General features: G+C 50.7%; 3 protein-coding genes across 3 annotated transcripts; all 3 read right to left on the reverse strand.

Moving 5' to 3' along the window:
* Positions 1-677: 677 nt before the first annotated feature.
* On the reverse strand, positions 678-1,951 carry LOC144246433 (olfactory receptor 14J1-like). The gene has a single exon (XM_077783826.2). The coding sequence runs from the start codon at positions 1,949-1,951 to the stop codon at positions 1,019-1,021; it is 933 nt and encodes a 310-aa protein (XP_077639952.1). The 3' UTR covers positions 678-1,018.
* Positions 1,952-21,776: 19,825 nt separating this feature from the next.
* On the reverse strand, positions 21,777-22,934 carry LOC144246560 (inositol 1,4,5-trisphosphate receptor-interacting protein-like 1). Its single transcript, XM_077784470.2, has one exon. The coding sequence runs from the start codon at positions 22,932-22,934 to the stop codon at positions 21,777-21,779; it is 1,158 nt and encodes a 385-aa protein (XP_077640596.2).
* Positions 22,935-22,976: 42 nt separating this feature from the next.
* LOC146767171 (uncharacterized) lies at positions 22,977-24,249 on the reverse strand. Its single transcript, XM_085581196.1, has one exon. The coding sequence runs from the start codon at positions 24,218-24,220 to the stop codon at positions 23,417-23,419; it is 804 nt and encodes a 267-aa protein (XP_085437322.1). The 5' UTR covers positions 24,221-24,249; the 3' UTR covers positions 22,977-23,416.
* Between the last annotated feature and the right edge of the window lie 986 nt (positions 24,250-25,235).

The following is a 25,235-nucleotide window of genomic DNA, read 5'->3' on the forward strand; positions in this document are numbered from 1 at the left end:
TCCTGTTCACCCCCAAGTCCCGTGTCGCCTTCGTCTGTCCCCGCGCGCCACGAACTGAGACTGCAGAGCTTGCAGGGGGAAGCGGCCGCCCGTTCTCTTCCCTCACCGCCCAGCCCGGCACGGCTCGGAGTGCCGCGGCGAGAGGAGCGCATGCCGCGCCACAACACCTCGGGCCCCATGGAACCAAGGAGCCACCGTGAAACTGCAGCACCAAGGAGAACATTGGGACAGTGTGAAGCCCCATGGAACCAAGGAGTCCATTGTCACATTTTGGGGCCCATGGAACCAAGGAGACCAGTGTGACAGTGCAGGGCCCGGTGTAACCAAGGGGACATTGTGACACTGAGGGGCCTCATGCAACCAAAGATGACACCAAGCTGGATTTGAGTGTTGATCTGCTGGAGGGTAGGAGGGCTCTGCACATGGCCCTGCACAGGCTGGATCCAGGGCCCAAATCCAACAAGGTGAGGTTTAACAAGTCCAAGTGATGGGTCCTGCACTTTGGCCACAACAACCCCTGCAGCGCTACAGGCTGGGGACAGAGGGGCTGGACAGCAGCCAGGCAGAAAGGGACCTGCAGGGACTGATGTACAGCAGGCTGGACATGAGCCAGCAGTGTGCCCAGGGGCCAAGAAGGCCAATGGCTCCTGGCCTGGATCAGGAATGGTGTGGCCAGCAGGAGCAGAGCTGCTGTGCCAGCACTGATCTGCCCCAGCTCTGCACACAGATATTTCTGCTGCAGCTCCAGAGAAGGCAACAAAAGGGCATCTCTGCAGAAAACTGTGCTGGGAGATCCTTTAGTATCTTGAAACCCACCAAGAGCGCAACCCCTCATTGAAACAGTCTGTGGCCACAGGGAAGAGTGAGAGAAACAAAATGAGAAATGGCTCAAAAAATTTCATTTATTGTGGACAAGATGAAAAAACTAAAACAAAGAATAAGAATCTGCAAAATGAAGCCAACAAGAAATATCAAAACAACTTTTATTACACGTGCTTTGAAAAAAATGTCCAGCAGTTTAATGTTTCTGAAATGGCAAAGTCATCAGTCTCCACACTGCAGCCTTGAGCTCCTGGTTCCTAAAGCTATAGATGAGGGGGTTCAGGGTTGGAGGCACCACCGAGTACAGAACTGAAAGGGCCAGATCCAGGGATGGGGAGGACATGGAGGGAGGCTTCAGGTAGGCAAACATTACAGTGCTGATAAACAGGGAGAGCACAGCCAGGTGAGGGAGGCAGGTGGAAAAGGCTTTGTGCCGTCCCTGCTCAGAGGGGATCCTCAGCACAGCCCTGAAGATCTGCACATAGGAGAAAACAATGAACACAAAACATCCGACTCCTAAAGACATACTAACAGCAAGAAGCCCAAGTTCCCTGAGTTTAGAATATGAGCAGGAGAGCTTGAGGATCTGTGGGATTTCACAGAAGAACTGGCCCAGGGAATTGCCATGGCACAGGGACAGGGAAAATGTATTGGCTGTGTGCAGCAGTGAATAGAGAAAGGCACTGGCCCAGGCAGCTGATGCCATGTGGGCACAAGCTCTGCTGCCCAGGAGGGTCCCGTAGTGCAGGGGTTTGCAGATGGACACGTAGCGGTCGTAGCACATGATGGTCAGGAGAGAAAACTCTGTGGTAGTGCAAAACACAAAAAAAAAGAGCTGGGCAGCACATCCTGTGTAGGAGATGTTTCTGGTGTCCCAGAGGGAATTGTGCATGGCTTTGGGGACAGTGGTGCAGATGGAGCCCAGGTCGCTGAGGGCCAGGTTGAGCAGGAAGAAGAACATGGGCGTGTGCAGGTGGTGGCCGCAGGCTACGGCGCTGATGATGAGGCCGTTGCCCAGGAGGGCAGCCAGGGAGATGCCCAGGAAGAGGCAGAAGTGCAGGAGCTGCAGCTGCCGCGTGTCTGCCAGTGCCAGCAGGAGGAAGTGGCTGATGGAGCTGCTGTTGGACATTTGCTGTGGCTGCACATGGGCACCTGTTCATGGAGAAAGGACAGTGAAGAGTTAGAGGAGATGCCTGTAATTAAAGTTAACGCCATTTCCCATACACCCTCCTCTGTAACACAGATGTATACACTTCTGTATTTGAGAGTTTTGTGGTTTTCTTTTTATGCTGCCTCCATGTTTCTCCTGGTATTCCTGGATATCAGAAACCCTCAGCATATCTCCATCTCATTGATGAATACAGTGAGTTTTCTGAGGAAAGATAATGAGTGGAGACTGAGAGGATAAGATTATTCATTCTGTTTGGAGCTTCTCTTGGCTTTCATTTTTCTCACATGAAGGATGGTCACACTCCCATGTTTCTCTTACAAAACCTCAGGTACAGGTAAGAGCAGATGGATCCACCCCAGCACCGCTCCACATTTGTAGCCAAGGACTGACCTTGCTCATTTCACCAACCCAGCAGCATTTTCAGTGTCACAACACCTCTACCTTTCCCCATAAATCTCATAAATCAGAGATTCTCTAGGACAGCTTTGCACTCTGCATTGAAGCTCCCAGCTTGGACTGAAATCTCAGGGACACTTCCAAGTGTCCCTCTGATGGCACTGGATGAAGGGAGGTGCAGCTCCTTCCCTGGCTGCACTGCCAGCATTGCCCAGAGCCGGGCACTGGGGACAGCTGTGTCACCCTGAGCCAGCTGTGCCCCTGCCAGAGCCCCCAGTGACGGGCAGCTGCTCCCAGCCCTGTGCTCTGCAGAGGGAACTGGGCCCGGGGCTGCAGAGCTGCCCCACGGCTCTGCTGCAGCTCTGCCTGCACAGGAGGGGCTGCACACCTTGGAGCCCCGGCCCTGAGGGCAGAGGCTTGGCTGGGGCACAGGAGGGAGGGGGCTTGTGCAGAGGGAGGGGCTGCACTGGAGGGGATCCTCTGGACATCTCTAAACTCTCCCTGCCTCAGCATTTCTGGGATTTGTTTTCTCTCCTTCCCTGATCGTCTCTCTGCTTCCGGGAGATTTTCCTCCTGCAGCTGTTTCCCTGTGCCTGATCTCTCCCTACCAGCATTCCCACACCCCAAATCTCTGTGCACTCTCCTTGGCCTGACAGAACCCTGCCTGTTTGCAGGGCACAGGCTGGGGCAGGTTCTGTTTGCAGCTTGGAGAAAGGACAGCGCAGACTGAGCCTGATGGCTCCAGCAAAGGTGATGCTGCTGCTGTCCATGGGCAGAGTGGCTGAAAGCACATTAGGGATCTCCTGTGAACCTACTGATCACTAAAAGTAACAGTTCAGACGTCTCATGCACTTGTCAATATTCATAATCAACCTTTAATATTTACCCTTCTTTCCCTGCCACTCTTCAATAGTAGACAGCTGACTACAAATTCTTAGGAAATTTCCACATTTTTATCAAAATCCTTGTCTTGGAAATATTATATGACTAATCAGAAGCCCTCAGTATGTCAGAGCTTCATGAGCATTTCACCTCCCCTGCACCAGAAATACTCAGTACTCACAGGATCTGTGGGCATTGGGATGTTCCAGCTTTAGGAGATCACTCCAGGAGCTGCAGCTGCCTTGTCCTGCAGCCAGAGGTTCCTGTGCCAAGGGCTGGCAGTGATTCTGCCCCAGGCACTTCTCAGCCCCTTCCCAGCCCTGACTGATTGAAGCTCTCTGTGCCTCTGTGCTGTGCTCGGGCTGGCTGCAGGCAGTGCCCCAGCCCTGCTGGGCTGGAAGAAGAGCTGCTCAGCAAGAGAAATGTGCTTTTGAAGCTCTGCTTGGTTACCAGGATCACCCTCTGTGCCAGGAGCCCGGCCCAGCTCAGCTGCACAGACACAGCACAAGGACTTTAATGACCGTCTCAGGGGCTGCTGTTGTTTTCATTAGTCTCATTCCCAGAGAGTGTGCTCAAAAAACTTCTCAAGAACTCAAAGTGTGATTGAAACACTGAAGTTTCTTGGACTTTTAATGGGTCCCACTGAGGGAAACGACTGAGAAAGTGTCCCCAAGTAGAGCATAATGCTGGAGCAGAGATGACAGCAAGGGACAAACAAGGGGAAGGTGGCTCTGGTGCTGAGCAAACCTGGATGTGTTTCAGGAATGCAAAGGGCCCAGGCCTGAGCCCCAGCCCCTGGCAAGGCAGATCCTGTCCCTCCCTCATTGCTCAGGGCTCTTCCCGGGATGGGCACTGGCACGTGGGGATGTGCAGTGCCAAGGGCAGGACCATGGGGCGGCCCCTGCCAGGCTGCTGAGCAGGGACAAGGAGGCACTGAGGCCCCAGGGCTGCAAGGGTCACTTGTCCCCTCGTGGCCTCAGGCCCAGGGCCAGCAGCCATGGCCAAAGGGCTGCACAGGTTGGCTCTGTCAGGGCCTTGCAGCTGCTGCACATCCCTGAGCCCTCTGCAGCCCAGGCTGTCCCACGGTGTCCCTGCCCTGCGCCTCTGTCCCTGCAGGCTGTCGTCACCCCTGGCTGCCCCACCTCGCTGGCCCTTCCTTTGCTGGCAGCTCTGCCTCCTGCTGCCCCTGCCTGGCCACACAAAGCCTTGGGCTGCTCCAGGCTCCTGCTGGGGACGTGCTGCGCCACAGCCGTTCCCTGGGAGGGAAATTCCTCTCCTCTTGTGTCCAGTCTGGACTTCCCCAGCTGCCCTTGGCATTAATTCTTTCTTTTTCTGGCTGCTGTCTTCTATGTCAGAAGGCTCCACCATCTCTGAAATCACCCTTCAGTCCCTCCCAGGGCTCTCCTCTGCTCTCCTCAGTCTCCACCCCACTGAGCACAGAGATCCTGTGTCCATATAGAGTTGTCAAGTGCCCAAGGCCATGAGCACCCAGACAAGAGGGAGATTTCTTTTCCACAGGAAGGAAACCACAGAGCCCCAGGGCTTTGAAGGCAGATGAGAAGCTGCCACCAGAAGCCAAGACAAGTCTGACCTGTCTGTACCTGCAGCTTCTGTCTGCAAGCAGCCTTTGGATAGATGGGGAGTTTCGGGGGTGGAATTCCATTTCAGCTGTGGGTTCCTGGGCTTGAATGACAGCTCTCATGGGAAGGAAAGGGTGGAGTCCCAGTGCTTCAAAGGCTGATTAGAGGCAGCCCAAGGAGGGCAAGGCAGCCAGACCTGCCAGCCAGATCAGGGAAGAATCCTAGGGCAGACAGAATTTGGGAGGCCAAACCCCACTTTTGTTTATGGACATCTGGATGAGAAGGACAGTTCTTTTCCATAGGAAGGAGAGTACAGAGCTCCAGTGTTTCAAAGGCAGATGAGAGCTGGCCCAAGGGAACCTGGACAGTCCTGGCAGGTTTTGTCTGGGAGCAATCCTTGCATATAAGGAATTTTGGAGGCAGATTCTCAATCTTGGCCATGGGTGCCAGGATGTAAATGATGTTTTTTTCTACATGGCAAGGAAAGCACAGTCCCCAGTATTTTGAAGGCAGATGAGAGGTGGCTCCCAAGAGGTCATGGTCAGCCAGAGATGTGAGCCCTGGCAAGTTTCATATGGGAATAATCCTTGGATATAATCAAATTTGGAGGAGTCATCCCAATTTTGGCCATGAACCCCTGGAGAGAAGGACAATTCTTTCCCACAGGAAGGAAAGCATGGAACTCCAGGGTTTCAGGAGCTGATGAGAAACAACCCTCAACATGCAAAGGTCACCTGGACCAGTCAGGTGGCCCCCAGGAGGCTCAGCCAGCCAGACCTGTTCCATGCTCTTGTATTCTTGGTGCCCTGCAGCATCACAATTGCTCCTTGGTTCCTTGAGGCCCTGTAGGATCACAACAGAGCTTTGTAGATCTTTGTTCCCATGAGGCCCAGTGATATCACAATGGTGTCCTTGGCTCCACAGTGGCACAATGGCCCCTTGCTTCCATGAGGCCTTGCAGTGTCAAAATGGTTTCCTTGTTTCCATGGGGCAATGCCCATTGGTTCCATGAGGTCACGGAGTCTCAAAATGGTCCCTTGGTTCTGTTGGGTTCCCCAGGATCACAATGGCCCCTTGGTTCCACCAGGCCTGGATGTGTTACAGTGGCCCCTTGCTTCCATGGGGACCCGCAATGTCACAATGTCCGCTTGATCCATGAGACCTGGCAGTGTCACAGTGGTTGCCTTGGTTCTGTGAGGCCCTGTGGTGTCACAATGGCCCCTGGGTTCCATGGGGACTCGGAGTGTCAGAATGGTCTCATTGGTTCCATGGAGCCCCACAGTGTCACAATGGTCTCTTTTGGTTCCGCAGTGTCACACTGGCACCTTGGTTCCCTGAAGCCCTGCAGTACGGAATGGATCCTTGGTTCCATTGGGCTCCTCACTGTTACACGAGTCCTCAGTGCCACGGAGTCCTGCAGTGTCACAGAGCTCTCCTGGGTTCCATGGTGCCACACAGGGTCACCATGGCCCCTCAGTTCTACAAGGCCCCACAGTGTCACAAGGGCCCCTTGCTCCCATGAGGCTGGGCCATGTCACAATGGTCTCATTGGTTCCAGGGACCCTGCCAATGGTCTCATTGGTTCTGCAGTGGCCCTTGAAGTGTCACCATAGTCTCAGCAGGTTCCCCCACTGGTTCACAATGGCCTCCTTGGTACCATGATGTCCTGTGGTGTAACAATGATGTCATTGGTTCCACAGTCAGAATGGCCCCGTGGTCTCATGGACACCCACAGCCACTTATGGAGTCCCACAGTGTAACTGTGATCCCCTTGATTCCATGAGGCCATGCCATGCTACAATGACCCCTTGGTTATACAAGGCCCTGCAGTGTCACAATGGCCCTTGGCTCCAGTGGGTCCGGAAGTGTCATAATGGTCTCCATGGTTCCATGAGGCCCCACAGTGTAGCAATGGACTTTTGGTTCCACAAGCTTTCGTACTGCCAACAGCAGTCTCCTTTGTTCCAGTGTCACAAGGGACCCTTGCTTCTGTGAGGTTCAGTAGCGTAACATGGGCACCCTGATTCCATGAGGTTGTGTAGTGTCACAATGATCTCCTTGGTTCTGCAGTGTCACAATGGACCCTTGGTTCCATGAGGTGCCTGGCCCCTCACAGCCCCTCACGGCCCCTCACAGCCCCTCACAGCCCCTCATGGCCCCTCACAGCCCCCCACAGCCCCTCACAGCCCCTCACAGCCCCTCACAGCCCCTCACAGCCCCTCACAGCCCCTCATGGCCCCTCACAGCCCCAGCCGCGGGGCTCCTCCCAAAGGAGAAGGGGTCAGGCCCTGCTGTTCTCCTTTAATTTCAGTCCCTTCCCAGTGCCGAGCAAAGGAAGGCTGGAATGGAGCCTTTCCCAGCCTTTCGCTCTGGGCTGGCTGCGGGCTGAAGCTCTGTGCCGGCGCTGGCCGAGCACCAGCAGCCCTGCAGCCCCGGCCTTTGCTGTGCCGTGTCCGTCCCTGTCCCGACCCCGCCCGGCTCTGGCAGCAGCAGCAGCCGCAGCGCAGCGGGCGCCGGCCCGGCCCGGCCGGGGCTCCCGGCAGGAGCAGCAGCAGCGCCGGCCCCTTCCCGCCTGCTCCTGCCTCGGCTGCCGAGGGCTTTTCCAGATGGACTCTGGAGCAGAGCAACAAGCACCCGCACACAGCCCTGGCTCCTCAGGGCCCGCCTGTGCTGCCCCGAGCCAGCCCCCAGGGGAAGGAAGGATCGGGTTCCAGCGCTGTTTTCAGCGCTGTTTTACTCACCCTGAGCTGACAGCAGGAGGCTGCTGCTGCCTTCGCCTTGGGAATTGCAGATGCTCTTGGCCCTCTTGTGCTTGCCACTTGACTTTTATCCATAAAACTGTAAGTGCCTCTTTCTGTTGGTGCTACCCACAGTGCTTTCATGACAGCAAAGTCAGTATTTTTGTTGCAGGCATAAAGATCAGCAGATACTGGAATGCCCACCAGTTCCTGAGCACTAAGGTGAGGGGAATGAAAGGCTACAAAGGCCACATTTGCAATGCTCAAACACAGCCCTGTTGCTGGTGCTGATTAAATAGAACCAACTGACAGAGACCATCACAGAAATTGCATCTGAAGTGTGCAATTAAATTTAAAAATCCACCAGGAAAGACGGAAACCAGAACTTCTTGACTCACTTCATTGATTCTTCCCAGCAGCAGGAAATGTCAATGCCCAGAGGTGTTTTCCCTGCTGGGGAGCACAGTGAGAGCCCAGCCTGTGCCCAGTCCCAGCGGGAGCCTGAGCCCAGCCCAGGGAGCTCAGCGCACGCGGGGCCAGGCCCAGAGCCCCGGGCACGGCCGCCCATTGCGGGGCAGCGGCGCAGACGGAATGTCCTGCGGCCCAAACCTCCTGCTCCTGCCACACAGCGCCAGCCTTCTCCCCTCTTCCTCCTCTCCCAGCACGGCACAAATTCCAGCTCAGAGGAGGCTTCCCCAGAGAGGGCTCCGGCTCCTGCTCCAGTCTGAGCGTCCCTGCAGAGGAACTGGGCATCTTTCAGGCACTTCCACAAGCTCAGGCTTCTCATTTCATGGTGAATCTGGGATGGAAATGTGCTTGTTAATAAAGCCAAAAGCCATGGGAATGGACTAGTAATTATTAGAAGAAAAACACCTTTCTTCCAGGGAAGGTTCACCAAGTCATTGCCTGCATTTCTCCTTTTCAGATTCTTTCAGTCGGCTACTCTGAGAGGTCCAGCTTGTTCTAGTGCTTGTCAGGAACTGATTGTACTCTTGATTTATGCATCAATGCACCAGATGTGGAATCATCTACACTGAAACTCCCTCTATCAGAGCATTTTCACATTCCGGATCATTTTCAAGATGTCCACTGACAGGCTGGAATTATTATTATTACACAAGTCTCCACTTTGGGCTGTACGCTCTGGAGATTATTTCTCTGAATTCAGCCAGGTTTGTAATTCCTAACAATTCATGGTAACACCTCCTGTTTTCTTAGCCTTGAACAGTAACAATGAAAACCTTACCCCCAGCACAACTCCCCAGTCCACCAGTTAAAGAAAGGACAAGCTGTCAACTTCTCCAAACCTTTGTCCTGCTCTGCTGCAAGAATCCTGCAGCACACAGGGTGTGGAAAGCCAAGAGAAGCTGTAGTTGGTGGCACATCCTGTGACAGGAGCTCGACCTCATTTTCCAGGAAGGGTTCTTGAGAAGAGCAAAGAGGACTGTGGAGAAGATTCCTGAAAAACTAAAACAGCTTTCCAGAAGTGAAATGAAAATGAAAAGAAACAATCTGAAATGTTTTCCCCTATTTATTTCTATGCTCCCCTTTTCCATCTTGTTCTCCATCTCATAAATTCCAAATGCGTGTCACCTCTAAGACTGGTGACTTAGCAAGTTTTAGACACTCTAACATACCATGAGCTACACACAGTTTGCCTTCCCCTGTGCCTGCTGGAAAGCAGTGCTGGAGCCATAAGAGCAGTGCTTGGGTCGGGCACGAATCCTGCAGCCAGGGAATGTGCCCCGCCGGTGTGTGACCCTCAGCAGGACAATGCACAGCAGCTTTGCTGTGCCGGGTCTCCATGGAGCCATCCCAGGAGCAGCTGCTGAGCTCAGAAGCCATCACAGCCAACACCCAGCTCCAAAGGCCCTTGGCAGGGTGGGCTCCTGGCCTGGCTCTGTGTGCCAGGAGCCGGCAGCGCTGAGTGCAGGGAGCCCAGGGAGGGCACAGAAACGCTGGGTGAGAAATGCTGGGGCACAGCGAGATGGGCGAGTGCAGCCGGCCAGGGCAGAGGAGCAGCGCGCACAGGGGGCACAGCCCCAGGACAGATGGGCAGGGCTGGGCAGGGCTGGGCAGGGACAGAGACACCCAGGCCTTTGTCCCTAGGCTCAGGCAGCACCTCTGGAAGCCCCACAGAAGGAACTTTCCTTGGTGGGGCTGCACTTTGGTTCTCCCTTGCCCCTCCCTAAGGAGGATGGCAGGGGTTGCAGGTTTATGGCATTTGTCCTTGCTGCCCCTCACATCCCCCTGCCACACAAACAGCCCCGAGCCACCCGTGAGGGACAGGCCCTGCTGTGCCAGGCTGGGCTCAGGGCTTGGCCTTTCTGCTTCCCCCAGCCAGCCCAGGCCTTGCTCAGCATTGCAGTTCCCTGCTCTGAGCCTTGGGCTCCCTGCAATCCTGGCCTCAAGGATCTGCTCTCTCCAGTCCCTGGTAGCCTTTGGCAGTCCCTGTCTTCAGTGGGGCCCAGTGATGCTCCAAGGGACTTGGAGTTTTGCTTATGACTCCTTGAGCAGCTTCTTCAGCCTTCTCTCATTGACTGAGGATCCTGGGCTCAGCCCCAAATCCACCATAGGGATCATTAAAATACAGAAAGCCCTCAGGGGAGATTTGTCTTCATTCAATGGTCTGCAAATCCCCAGGGCTTGTGCAGCTGATTGGAGCCAGTTTGGAGTTTTTGTAAGGAGGAAGATTTCCAAGTGCACCTCCTGAATTTTTTTCTTTTATAAAGGCAATATTTTTTTGTTTTCCAGTTCAGAGAAGAGCTTATAGAAGCATTCCCCAGGTGATCTTGATGCTGAAGTTCTCCTTAGGAGGTCTGGGCTTGCAGAAGGATGAGCCCCTTGAGGACTGACCCTGTTTGAACAAGCTGCTCCTCACCCCCAGCCTCACCATGTCTGGGATCGCCCACCTGGCACTGACATCCCTGTGCCCTGCAGCAGAACCTTGTCCCTGAGCTCTGCAGCTCCATGTCCCAGCCCATTGCACCGTGTCCCACCTGCTCTCCTCAGGGCTCTGCCTGCACACAGGCCCAGGAGAAGTTTTTCTCTGGGGAAGGAAAGAATGGAAAAGCCTGAGCAGGTTTCCTAAACAACAAACCCCACTCAGGAACCACCTGCTCAGTACAGGCTGCCTGGAATGGTGTCACCTTTCTACAAGAGACAGTGTGACCAGAAATGATCTCTGGAAGCATTCTCTGAGTCTCCTAGCTGAATTGTCTGTTCCTGACCTTTCCCTGAATCTCTGATGCAGATGGAAGCTGCTGGTGCCATCCTCACCTTTAACCTCTCTTTGGAATGCAAACAGATTTTCCCAGATATGTTAAGCACTATTTGCTCAATGTTTCTATAAATCTTTTCTGTCACCGATGGAATGAAAGGGCCATTTTGGCACTGAGTGGGTGTCATGGAAGCAAGGAGTCAATTGTGACCCTGGGGTCCCATGGAACCAAGGGGCCATGGTGACACAGCAGGGCCATGTGGATCCAGCGGTACATTGTGACACTGTGGATCCAAGGAGACCACAGGGACACCCCCAGAATCTCATGGAACCAAGGAGTCCATGGTGACCCAGCGGGGCTGCATGGAGCCAATGGCCCATGGTGACACTGCCCATCCAAGGAGGCCATTTGGACACTGTGGAAGCTCATGGAGCGAGGTGGCCATTGTGGCACTGAAGAACTTCATGACACCAAATATCAATAGGGACACAACAGGGCATCATGGAACCCAGGAACCGCTGTTGGCAGTGCAGAAACTCCTGGAACCAGGGGTTGTTGTGACACTGCAGAACCAACACAGCTGCTGCACCTTGTCCCCTGCCCTGCACAGCTCCTTGGGAGGCACGGCAGGAGCAGCACCCTGGGAGCCTCGGGAATGCCCCTCTGGGATCCATGGCACACCCTCCCAGGGGCTGGAATTCCAGTTCCCAGCCAGGAAAAGATGTTCCTGCCCTTGAAGGCAAAGCTCATATGGAAGAGCCAAAAGCCAAGTGGAGCAAGATCTTAAAGTGACATTTCACTGCCAGCCATCATAACTTCACCCATGGTTGTTGTAGCTTGTGGATTGGGAATTAAATCATGGCAGGGCCATTGGTGGGGGCTGCCCTGGGTCAAGGGAGGCAATGAGAGAGAAACAGAGCAGGCAATGGAAGGCAGGAGAGAAAGGAGGTGTTTTGGTTTGGAAACACAGGTGTCTGCTAAGAAAGGCATGGGCCTCCCCTGAAATGGAAAAATGAAGACTCTTTCTTTAAGAATTGTTATAAATTTGAAATTAAGGGCGGCTGTCAGGTAAAAATATGGAAGCAGGAATAACAGTTTTTTACTAGGGAAAAAAAAAAAAAGAAACAATGAAGTGAACTAAAACAACACTGACAGGGTCAGAATACAACCTGACACTCTGTTGGACAGGGTGTTGGCTGCAGTCCAATTGGAATTGTAGCTGCAGCCCTCCAGGAGTGTCAGGTGTGGTTCTGTTGGAGAAGTGATCCTGTAGAAAAGGGAGTCTTCTTCTGAAGAGGCAGTGGAAGAGGCAGCTGTTCCTCTGAGAAATCCAGCCCAGAAAAAGCTGTGTTGGTGGGCCAGAATCTCAAGACTAGATGCAGGTAGGAATGCTTGGCTCCTCCCTCTGGGCGGGGCATCTCACAATGGGATGTTACAGTTCTTATCAGTCATGCAGTGACATTCAATAGCCCATTATCAGCAGATGTCTCCCCTGAGGGAGGATTGATTGTGGAAGAGATAAGGAAAAACTGCCCACTTAACACAGGACAACTGCCATACAGATGGCAAATAGAACACATCTTGCTTTTCAGTCTGGGGCAGGAGGACACAAACAAAATCAGCTGAGAAGGCGGCACTCTGAAAAGAAAACCAGAACTGACAGAAAATGAATGGGACAGAAATCAATAGTTCTGGAAGTTTCATTTGCTATCAAAATAAATCACACCCACTCAGCCCCGCACAATCTCGATCCCACAACCTCAAATTTGGATCTCACTTCTCCTGATCTCCTTGCAACCCCATATCAACCTGGAGGCTGTGGAATTGAGTAATTTTGGCATGGGACTGAGGTGGGAAACAGCCATTTTGAGGTGGGATTCACCTATTTTGGGGTAAGATTTTGGGGTTTCGAGTGGGATTGAGTCATTTTGAGGTGAGAGACAAATCCACCTTGGCTTTTGGAGTGCAAAGATATGGAAAATACTACCAGATATCCCCCAAGAACCAACAGATCCTCCAGAATATGTTCCCAAAGGATAAATTCCACCTCAAATACCTCTAAAATGGTGGGACTTTTAACATCTCTGGTCAATACTATTTTTAGTCATTTTTCAGGTGTTTTTAAGTGATAAAGACAAATCAGAAGAAAATTAGGGCCAAACCAAAACCAGAGACCCCTTGAGCATCCTCTGGGCACTGAACAAAACAAACTCAGCAGATATTAAACTTAACCCTACAGATAATGCCTTGAGGAAGATTTGCTCTTTCCGCAAGTCTCTTGTGATTGAAACGCAAACAAATCCCAAACATTAATAAACCAAAAACAGAAGCAATTCTATGGCAATTCCAAATTTTATCAGTTCAAGCACAGCTCCAGCTCAGATGCTGGCAGGTTCCAAAAAAAGAAACACAGAAATTTGTCCCAATACAGATTATTAAAAGGAAGTTAAAGGTCAGTGTAGCTGTCACAAAGGTGACAGGGACCAAGAAAATAATGCTTCTTCTCCAAGACTGTGAATTCAGGAGATATTTGTAAAATAACTTGAGCTGGGCTTCTTGTAGGACTTTAGTAGCCTTGTGTTCCTCACCAGGTCATGAATGATCCATGTCAGCCTCACTGGTGTCATCTGCTCCCTTTCTTTCAGTGATTTTAACAAACTTAAGAGAGAGATGGAAAGAAAGAGAAAAGGGGAGAGAGCAAAGGAGTGACAGGGACAGAGATCTCCCCTGGGACAGGGCAAGTGTGACATTGTCCCCTGTGTGCGTGGCCTTCCCAGGGTGGGGGTTTTACACCTGAGCCAGTTTGGGTAAGGGGGGTGGTGTTCACCCCCCACCCCGTGCTGGGATTGCCTCACTGTTTCAGGTTACAATGTCAGATGTAACCAAAAGTGTTTTCAGTCCCCATCTCCATAAACTGTTATCAACAGGTGGGGCAGTGTTCTTTATCTCTTCCATGGCTCAGCCCTGATAACGCCCTCCAGGGGCCATCTTCTCTTAATGGGCCACTGAGTGTCACTGCAGGACTGATAAAATTACATCATCCCATTGTGGGATGCTCCGCCCAGGGGAGGAACCAAGCATTCCTACCTGGATATAATCTCACCATTTGCAACATTGCGAACACCTTGCCTACTGCATTCCCAGAGGAGAAGAGCTCCATAACCACCACTGGATCTTCAGAGGAAGACCAGACCCTTCTACAGGATCACCGCTTTGACAAAATCACGTTCATCACTCCAGCCGGACTGCAGCCACCATTTCATCAGACTACTGCCACCACCCTGAACAACGGGTTGTCAGTTTATATCCTGACTCTGTCAGATTAAGCCAGTGTTTCTGTATCATTGTCTTCATTTTAATTTTATTATTCAATTATTATGGCTTAGACTCTCCCCCTGGTTTGCTTTGAAGCCAGTACAAAACTCACTGTGCTCATCCCTTGTTTTCCTCCCAAAACAAGATTTCCCGTACCCAAACATTCGCCAGATGGAGGAGAAGGTTACAAGGAAGAGGAAGATGCCCTGGGACACCGAGGCAGGTGAGGAGGAAGTCAGTGCCCCTTTCTCCCTCTCTCCTGCTCCATCTCCCAGCCCAGCACAGCTCCCGGCTGCAGGACAGCCCCGCTGCCGGTGCCCTCCTGCCAGGGGTGCACTGGGGGGATCTCCTTGCCCTTCCCTCTGGCACGGAGGCAAATCCCATCCTCTCCTTGTCCTTCCTACCCCAGAGAAGGAGCTGCGGATGGAGACCAGGAAAGACAAATCCCTGCAGCAGAACCTCATGGAAGAAGCCATTTTGAGCAACTCCATAGTGCAGGAATCCAACAGGGAGGAAAATCCCTGGAGATCTTACAGGAGGACGGGCTGCAAGCCCAGTGCAGGATGCTCTGAGGAGGAAAGACCCACTCTGGGCCAGGAAGGTGGGCAGAGCTTCAGCCAGAGCTCGGAGCTGGTGGTCCCTGAGCAGCTTCCTGATGGGGAGAAGCCCTACAAGTGCTTGGAGTGTGGGAAGAGCTTCAGGCAGAGCAACAATCTGAAACGACACCTGATGATCCACACCGTGGAATGGGCCTACGAGTGTGGGGAGTGTGGGAAGGGATTCAGCTGCAACTCCCACCTTGTCAGGTACTTACACATCCACACTGGGGAGAGGCCCTACAAGTGTGGGGAATGTGGGAAGGGCTTCAGCTGGAGCTCCCACCTGATCATCCACCAACGCATCCACACTGGGGAGAGGCCCTACAAGTGTCCCAAGTGTCATAAGAGTTTTCAGACCAGCTCCAATCTCCTTGTACACCATCGGATTAACACAGAGGAGAGGCCCTTCGGCTGCCCTGACTGCAGGAAGGGCTTCAAGCACAACTCCCACCTCATCAGGCACCAGCGCATCCACACCGGGGAGAGGCCCTACATGTGCCCCACTTGTGGGAAGATATTTCAAAGCAGCTCAAATCTCCTCCTGCATGAGCAGATTCACATGGAGGAGAGGCATTTCCTCTGCCCCAACTCTGGCAAGGGCTTCAAGCACAAGTGCAACCTTGTCAGCCACCAGCGCATCCACACTGGGGAGAGGCCCTACGAGTGTCCCCAGTGTGGGAAGAGCTTCACCCAGAGATCTCACTTGACCAAACACCAACAGAGCCACCAGTAAGGGAGGCCCTGAAAATGCCCCAGCTGCAGGAAGAGCTTTGTGCACTGCTCCAGCTTCATCCCCCATTGGAGGACCCTGTTGGGAAGAGCCCTGGTGATCCATGTTCCCTGTGATCCATGCTGGGAAGACACCTGTGCCTTTTCCTGCCCCTGCCAATGACCTGATATGGGATTGAAGGACATGAGGGTCTGGCCATGGCCCTGTCACTACATTCACTCCCACCTCAGGTCATTGCCAGCGTCTGGAAAGGGACTCTCTCTCTCTCTTTCCCTGAGGAGAAGGGTGTCCTTTCCATGCAGGAGGAAATACGTGGCCAGGAAGATGCAATTGATGGTGATGTAGTTTTCCCTGTAACTAGTTTTTCTTATCCCTTCTGTTGTCAATATTTTTTCTGTTTCTGTTTGTTCCTTATCTTTTTGCTGTTCCCAGTAAATTGTTCTTATCCCAGCGAGGGATCTTTCCCTTTTTTCCTTCAATGGAAGGTGGGAGGGCAATGAGTGCTAGTAGGGTTTTAGCGGGAGCAGGAAATAGAGACATGCCATTCCTGAACCCCGGCCTGTGGAAACCGAGCATCCCAGCTGGTGCCAGCCCTGGTGGCCATGGCAGCAGCCTTGGGAGCGCGTCCCTGGCTGGGGCTGAGGGAACCTCTTCACTCTGGTGCCCAGGGACAGGAGTGGAGGGAGCGGCTGCAGCTGAGTCGGGGCAGGCTGAGGTTGGATCTCAGGAAAAGGTTTTTGCCCAGAGGCTGCTGGGGCACTGCCCAGGCTCCCCAGGGAAGGGTCCCAGCTCCAGGGCTCTCTGAGCTCCAGCAGAGTTTGGACAGCGCTGCCAGGCCCCGGCTGGCCGTGTTGGGGTGTCCTGTGCAGGGCCAGCAGTTGGACTCGAGGATCCTGATGGGCCCCTCCCAGCTCAGCCAATTCTGTGGTTCTGGATCCATGACCCTGGGGATGGGAGTGCCAATGGTTGCCATGGAAACAGATTCTGGCTCCAGGCCTGAGCTGGTGTCCATGGCAGCCACCCCTGGCATGGGGTCTCCATGGAGCTGCCCAGGGACTGACCATAGCAACAGGGGCTGGGGATGGTTGCCATGGGAACTGACCATAGCAACAGGGGTGGGGATGGTTGCCATGGAAACTGACCATAGCAATGGCCATATTGGGATTTCACCTCCAATGTTGACTGCTGTGAAAGACTGGAGGAGATAGTTGGCTGGAAACATTTCATGTGTGAGGGAGGAAGGGGCAGGTCCAGCCTTGCCCTGCCCTGGAACCCCAGCCCTGCCCTGCCCTGCCCCAATCCCCCCAGAGCCTCTATCCCAGCCCAGCACTGTCTGCCAGTCCCTGGCACAGCACAGGCAATGCTCCACAGCCACCTCTGGAACCCCAGCCCAGCTCCTGAGTGACCAAATGACCCCAAGTCCCACCTGGGGGAAGGCCCAGGAAGACCAAGGAGTATTAAAGGCTGACCACAAGGCAAGCACACATCTTGACCCTACCTCCTCTTGGAATTTCCATCTGGACATTGCTGAAATCCAGGAGTTGGTAGCTGAGTGTGTGCTTCTCTGTATCTTATTGTTCTCTCTTTTTGTATCTACCTCTTCTATTTCTGTACTCTTGCCAATATTGATTAACGTAAAATTGAACAGGCTCGGAGTTTGTGAAGTTGAATGGGCCAAGTCAATGCTTTGAGAAGTTTTTTTTGTTGATTGAATGCCATATTAAAACATTTGCCAAAGTTTTACTGATTTTCTAAATTTCCCAGTAAAGGCTGCTTTGTTGCTTAGAGCTCCTGAGAAACTCTTGATAGTATTGCTCTAGTGCATCCAACTCAGAGTGTTGCAGATGATAGATAGATATGATTGTTCATAAATAATACAGCTAGGATGAGAAAAGTTCTCCCAGCTAGCCGGATGTCACTTCTGTCCTTGGATGAATCCTGGAGTGAAATGGACTGTTCCATCTCACCCCCCAGAAGATGTGTGGCTTATCCCACACCTCTGTACCTGCCCCTAAAACATCAGCATCTGTAACCCTATTGGCCCATGCCTTATCCCAGCCCACCTAGGAGCCCCTGAAAAGGGGGCTCCGAGAAGCCATGCGGCCACTTGGAACCTCTTCCCGCTCTTGGAACCTCTCCCCTCTCTTAGAACTTCCTCCCCTCTTAGAACCTCTCCCTCCCCCCCTGGGGCTTCCCCTCTCCTAAACCCTCCTTTTGTCTCTCCACTCCCCCACCCTCTTAAACCCGGCCACATGCTACGCCTGAGAGCACGAGGCTCGGACCTTCCTACACCCCCAATAAACCTTTTTCCCCAAGAGCAACCTTCAGAGATCTCTGCCTCCCTCCACCCACACCGTGCTGGAGTGTGGTCATCCCGCATTTAGGTCCCTGGGCTATTTGTTTATTGAGTTGAAAAGACTAAAGTGGTTTCAGTGGTATAATATACACATCGCTTGTCAGGTTGAGATCAAAGCAGCTTTAGCTATAAGAGAATAGAAGATGTCTGCACTTGGCAAACTCTTATTTTTCCTCCACGTATGCTGTACATTCATCAAAGAGCGTCTTCACAAGAGATACTTTCAGCTGTCACCCACTCCTAAAACTATTGCAGCTGCCTTCCTTTCTTCCTCAAAAAGATAGAATGGGGCTTTTTTCAGCCCCAGCCATCCTTCTCACTGTGCAGAGATAGGGACTGTGCAGTGCCATACAAGTTCCTCAGCCTGGGGACAGGTGCTCATTCTCTCCTGCCTCCAATGGTGTGAGTAACAAACTTGCAAGCAGGAGACACTAACAGAAGCAGGTGTCTCTCACTTTTTTTTCTTTTTCTCTCTTTTTTTTTGTTGTCACTTTCCAGTATTCTGTGAGCAGTAAAAATCCTTAAATATTTGCAGGGGAAACTAAATTTTTTGTTCTTGTTTTTGCTTGACTAAAAATCTGGGGGTTTGCCAAGATACAGATCAAACCAACAGCAATCACTGTCAGTGGGATTTTTTTCCATGTTGAAAAAGTTTAACAATTAAATTCCATCATTTACTCTGACATGTTGAGATATCAGTCACTATTGCATGGGCCAAGCACTTATTCTGGATTATATCTCCCAGTTATATAACCAAGTATTCCTTCAGTACAATGGTCTTTTTGCCAAAAGATTTGATGTTCCATAGAAGATGCAATTACTGTACAGAGTTTGTGCATAAAAACAAAAATCCTCAATCTCTGACATATGTATAGAGCTGACAAAGGAAAGAAATTCAGTATCAGAGCTGGGTAAAATGGCTCATGGTTCAAGTGGTTGTTTTTAATGCTTTTAATAAAAAAATCCTCTGCTGTTGTTTTTAAATACATGTAGTCAAATCTGGAAAGTTGAGCATAAGAACATAATGTAGCCACAGTAGGATAATGGACTGAAAAAAATAACCACTGAAAAGACTGAATAAAAAATAAACATTCCCCACTTTGTCCCGCAATTTTTCTGGAATTGTTTAAAGCTAAAAACTACAAAACCAAAATTTACAGAGCTATTTTTTCTGAAGTGTGGACTATACAGTAGTGATAATGAAAATGAGAACAAAGCTCCTGGGATGGTTGTGCTACTTTGCCCTGCCAGATACAGAAACATTTCTATACTTTAAGTATTTTATGTTGCTTTAAATTTTATTTCATTTCTAGGGAACAACAGTACCTCAGGTCATTTTGATGTCAGATTGTATTTCACATCATTTCTGTATGAGGTGCATTTCTTTTCTTTGGATACTTCAGGAAAACATTATGAGGAGCCTGAAAATTGATTATATGAGCTGTGGTCAGGATGCAGCCTTACAGAAAAATCATGAGCACTAAACTTTCCTTGCCAGCAACAATTAAAATACGTAAACCAGCATTTTAAAGAGTTTGAGTTGAATGGTGATGACTTTAAATGCTTTTTAAAGATGGTGACAAAAGTACTTATGGGTATTTTCCCCTATACTCATACAATTCTGTGTCTTTAATGCACTGTAATCATAATAAATATTTCCAGAACTGAAGAAACAGAGCCTGAGAGCTTGTCCATCCTAGGAGTTTCTATCGTTCTCATAAATTTTTCTCTACAATTATCTCTTCTCTTGGAAACACTGTGACATAACCATGCTGCCATAATAAGCATAAACAGTAGAAATCAAATTCAGAGCTACACAACTTATTTTACAAGGAGAACAGATAATGAAATGGTAAGTAGTGTCAATATACATTAATGGAAAAAATTGCCTAAGCCCTGCATGGCTCTGAAAGAGCAAGCTTTCCAGTTATTTTCGAATATTCTGATCCACATGGAAAATGCAGAGAAGTCCTATTTTGCAGGGCTGATTTGCTTCCTATGTGAGCCATAGCAAGGTCAGAATCCTTGGAAGGACACTGCTTCTTACCTCAAGATTTCTGTGAGCTTCTGCCTTGCTTCTGGCTTGGAAGACCTTGAAAGGCAAAAAAAAGAAGAGGAAACAAGTGCACTTTTAACCAGGGGTGACTCAAGAGATTAAATCGCTGCCCACTGGCCATGCTTCACAGAGCACAAAGCGAAGATTGACTGCTCATGACGACATTTGAACCTTTTGTCATTGCTGTGAATCCTCCTGGGTGTACCTTGCTCCTTAGACTGAAGGCACTGTCATTGAGCAAGCTGGAGGTTAAAGCAGCCTTTTTATTTTGGATAGTAATTAACTAATACTTGGGGACTGAGAGGATTTGGATTGAAGTACTTATTACAGCCTATTTCTGCCTTGGTGGAAGGAGGTGAGAAGTACAGAGTACCTGAAGAAAGGAAGAATTGAGATATGCCAAAGAACCAAAAATCTTGATTGGCCACCTAGAGCAAATCTCTGTGGGCTTTAGGAAACTGTGGGGTGGCTGCTCTCACCTGCTTCATGACTGGCCTTTCTTTTCCTGCATATTATTTTCATTTCTACTGTTTGTAGTGTTTTTTCTTGCACTTTGCTCCTTACTATGAATTAGTATGCTGTTCAAAGCTAAATATCAGCCAAATTGATAAAGATAGGTTACTTATATCTTCTCAGGATTTAAATGCCACAGAAAAAAGTTGGGGGACTTGAGCAGATCAAGCAATGTTTTACCCTGCAGCCCCATGTAAGTGACTAACTGCTTTAATGGCAGGTACATTGACAGCTTTAGTTTGGATATGGAGGGAAAATAGATTGTTTTTTGGAAGACACTGCTACTTTACTCAAATTTGCTACACTACAGCTCAAGGGTTAGAGCACACCTAGACAGTGTGACCATGCTGTAACTATCACTGTGTTCATTTGTAGTTTTTTACTCAGAAGTTGAAGCTTCTTCTTCTTCCTTTAATTAGCTGCATCTATCAGGACCTGTTTTGTTTTCTGGTATAAATGGTGGGTCAAATAAAAAGAAGGACAGATTTCAGGCAATTTGAGAAATTTTTCTTCTTTTATTATTTCTTCACACATATATATGTAGATATTGCTGAAGGGCAGCTATTACTGAAGGGTAGCTCAATCTTTTAGGACTAAAGTGTTCCCTAGGAGTTGTAAAAGTGACTGTGTAAAGAAAACTTTAGCAATCTCTCCAAAGATTGCTAAAAAAGTTCAGGAGTACTCTGCTGCAAAATTTCAGGCATTTCAGGGCATTTTCACTTCAAACTTCAAGCATTTCTATGGAAATGCTCAAGAGACAGCATACTTAATATATCCAACATCTCTGTTTGCAAAGAGTCTATTTCAGATAGAGGTATAGGAAGGACATTCTCAAAGATACAGAGGGTTACGTACAAAGAATGACACATTTCAGGCAATTTGAGAAACTTAACTTCTTTTATTAGTTTCTCAAACATAGATATTCAAGTATTATTTAAAAGCAGACAAGCAACTGGGGGAATTCTCTAAACTAAGGGTAATTCTCTAAACTAAGGGTTTAAACTAATCTAGTCTAAACTCTATTTCTCTACACTAAGGGTAGTTTTGCAAAATAGTTATATACTGCCAACACTAAAGGGCCTCTGGAATGAATGCTAAGAAACAAGTCTAATTAAAACTACAACTCACTAAATAACTACATTAAGTCCCTAATAGGCTAGGTTGTTGTCTTTGAGGTATTCCAAGCAACCTCCATCAGCTTCACTGTTCTTCTGCGAGGATGTGCAGGTGGAGCCAGTTTCTGCCTCCTTGACTTAGGCAACAGCACTATTGCAAATGGAAGGTGAAGGGCAAGGCCACTCATGGAAGTGTCTGCACAACGAAACCATGTGCTGCACCATCTTCCTTTCACAGGAGCAGGAAAGCAGCTTCAGGATTGCCACGGACAAATACAACAATCACAAAGAGTTGACGTCGCAGCAATCGGCTGTGAACTTCTCCATCAGAGCTTTGTGCAGGGAATTCTTCTCAGTGTTGGAGAGCATCATCCAGAGGCGAAAGTGCAGCTGAGCATAAGCCTCCATTGCCTTTCTGTGGGCATCCGGATCTCGGGCCAGGTACTCAAAGAGGTTGAGTGGCTCAACCTTTTGCATTGCTGGCGGCAAGCTGATCTCTGCAGGAAGCTTCTCGTTGCCTAGAACAAAATGGTCCAGGTGTTTCCATTTCAGGCAGAGCTGCATGTATGCCATGATGTCCCACAGCCGCAGTGGAAATTCCTTCCTGCGCCAGTAGACCGGTGGTAAGATGTTTAACACATGCATGACCAGAGTCTTCCAGTTAGAGGTGGAAAAACCTGTGCCGCTCAACATGCATGTGAAGAGCTGCAGGTATTTCAGGTGCAACCTCTTACATGGTATCTGCCTGGCAATGTGCTGGAAGAATTTTGCCTCCGCCACAGCGAATGTCTCAGGCCATGCTGTTCTTGTGAGGATGTTGGCCTTGGCGGGCTGACTGCTCACAAGGTTACCGGAGTTGCCTTTCTGGGCCTCTAAGGGCTGGTTGACCACAAAGATGTCATAGTCCCCTTGGCACACCCCAAAAAGCATCTCCACCGACAGGGTCCTCTTGCCTCTGCTCAGCTGGAATTGGCAGGACCGGCTGCAGGGCTGAAACAACAAGTGCCATGAGTATGACTGAGGCACATGCAGCCACGAGCATCTCACCATCTGGAAGAACCAGCGGGAGGTTTTCTCCACATCCAGGTAGGAGCCGGTGCAGAGTGTCTCCAGGAGGCTGCGCTGCTGCTTCCGCCGCAGCTCCTCCTGCGAGTGGTGCAGGAGGCACAACAGCTTCTCGCCCAGCTGCTCGCTCTCACACGTGCACACCAGCTCCACACGGACGCTGAAGGTCCTTGCTGCCGTCTGCCCTGCACTGCTTGGCTCTAGGTGGAAGGTGTGCCCTGGCGGGGGATTCAGTGGGACCAGCACACGGTACACCCCATCCCACTCATGGGGGCTCCAGCCCTCAAAGGCACTGCCCACCCCAATGGCTACTCGAGGCACCGGATCAAAGCTATTGCTCACGCTGTCCACAAAGACACGCGTGAAGCTCTCCATCAGCTCAGCTGTCACTGAGCAGCCTCTCTCCAGGTCCTCCACAGGCCACTCTACACCATCCACTAAAAGGATGTCCTTCTCATTCCCAGCATCTTGGGTGTCTTCTCTGTTTTCAATTCCACCACTGGCATTTTCTTCCCTGCCACCATCACTGCCACCTTTTTCACTGGCAGCCACATTACCTTGTTCCTCTTCTTGTCTATCATTATTCTTGTTTCCCTCCACATTCACATCAGCCTGTTATTCATCCTTGTTTCTGTCATTGCCATCTTCTGCTATCACATCCTTATTTACTTCCTCAGGTGCAGGAAAACCACTATGGGCAATTTCATTCCCACATTGATTGCTATCTTCCTGCCCAGTCCAGTCTTTACTTCTTTGGTCATTGGCACATCTGCTTTCCTGCACCTTCACATCCATGTATTCTTCTGTTCCATCTACATTGTCTTCACCTTCATTTACATCAGTGTTTTTGCCTGCCTTTATAGTAACACTATTGTTTTTTTCTTCATTTCCTTCTCCTTCTTCCTTTCCAGTGTCCTTGTCTTGGTCCACCTGTACATCCTTGGTTTTTTCTTCATTTGCCTCTCTAGATCTTCTTTATTTCCAGCAACATTGCCAGGTTCTTCTTCATTTCCTTCAGTGGTAGTGTCTCCTGGCATATCCCCATCACTCTGTCCTTCTTTCTTTAAGTGATAGCCATTGTCGACATCGCTGTCTTCCTTCACATCATAATTGCCACTGTTGACATCGCTGTCCTCCTTCATCTTCACATCATAATTGTCTTCAGTGGCATCATCCTTGTTGCCATCATCTGCAGCCACAGGACTGCCTTCTCTGTCATCTTCAGTGCCGCTGTTTTCTGCCTCCAGAGTCATATCTCTGTCTTCTTCACCTTCCTCTGGATCAGCGGTGTCTTCTTCCTGTTCAGTTATTCTCTCATCTCCCAAGGTCTTGCGGGAGCTCTGGTCCTTGCTGCTGCTGCTGCTGGCCTCACAGCTCCTTCTCCTGCAGCCCAGCCACAGGCCCAAGAGGAGCAGGATGCCAGCAAGAACCCAGAATGGCCACTGCTGCAGGGCACCAAAGAGCATGGCTCCCCAGCCCTCATCCTGCTGCTGCAGGGGCCCCTGCTCCAGCTCCTGCATCAGCCGGGCCATCTCACGGTCCAGCAGCTCCTGACGCTCCCGCATTCTCTGGTGCGTGGCCTCATCCAGCCCATCCCCAGCTGGCTGGGGGTACTGGATCAGGCTTTGCACAAGCACAAACAGCAGTGACAGTAAAGCCATGGTCTGCAGGAGGACACACAGGAGGGGCTCAGTGGGGCTGGAATGGAGACAGTGAGGGGCAGGAGCGGCAGGGATGTGGTGGCAGGAAGGAAAGGGCCCCCGGCAGCTGGCAAGGCTGCACCGCTGCCCCGCGCGCCCCGCGCCCCCAGCAAGGCGCTGCGCCCGGCGCTGGGCCCTGGAGACGGGGCAGCCCCGGGGACCGGCGCTCCTGTCCCAGCCCTCCTCCAGCCCCCTCTCCCCTCTGCTGTGTACTCACCGCTTGCCGAGGCTCTACTGGGGCAGCGGCACCGGCCTGGGGCCTTTTATAGTTGCCCCCATTGTGACACGGCCCCTGTGCTGTCACAGAGCCCAGAGCGCATCACAGGCCAGCCCCGCCCGCCGTCCCAGCCCGGTCATGGAACTCATCATGGCCCCGATGCAGAGAAGAAAGGAACTGAAGTCTTTTTTTGTGTTTCAGGCTCTCTTATGTAGTTTGTCTCACAGCCACACAGCACTCCCCCTACCCCAGACTGGATGTGAGACTTCAAAAGGTGATGCATGTCATCTGCATCCTGTTCTGTTCAGCGCTTGAGACAAAACACCTCAACACCTCTTTCTGCTGCTGCTGGAAGGGGCAGATGAGATGGCTTGAGCTATGCTTGTAGGAAGCTACCAAAACAGTAATAGCCTCTTCAGCTGTACACTCACTAGGCAGAGGAATTTACCTCAAGGCACATGTTGGACCTGAAGGCACATCTGGAAGTGAAAAAGCATCTTGAGAAAAAATATCTGCATTTAGTCTCAGAGGAAGAATTTGAGCCACCTCAGAGCATTTCTGTTTTGTTCTATAATTTTGGGGTTGGCGGCTTTTTTTTTTTTCTTTTTTTTGAGGGCATAATAATTGTAATAAACACTACCAAATGTGAATTTCCCCTCTCCCTTCTTTGATGGAAGACAAGTAATGAAAAAGTGGCAATTGCTCTTTCTCTGCATCTTACTCCAACATTTGCTGTTATTAAAATTTGTATCTTCTTTT

The sequence above is a fragment of the Lonchura striata genome, chromosome 5, assembly GCF_050655825.1.
Source record: "Lonchura striata isolate lonStrDom1 chromosome 5, ASM5065582v1, whole genome shotgun sequence".
In the NCBI taxonomy this organism is placed as follows: Eukaryota; Metazoa; Chordata; class Aves; order Passeriformes; family Estrildidae; genus Lonchura; species Lonchura striata.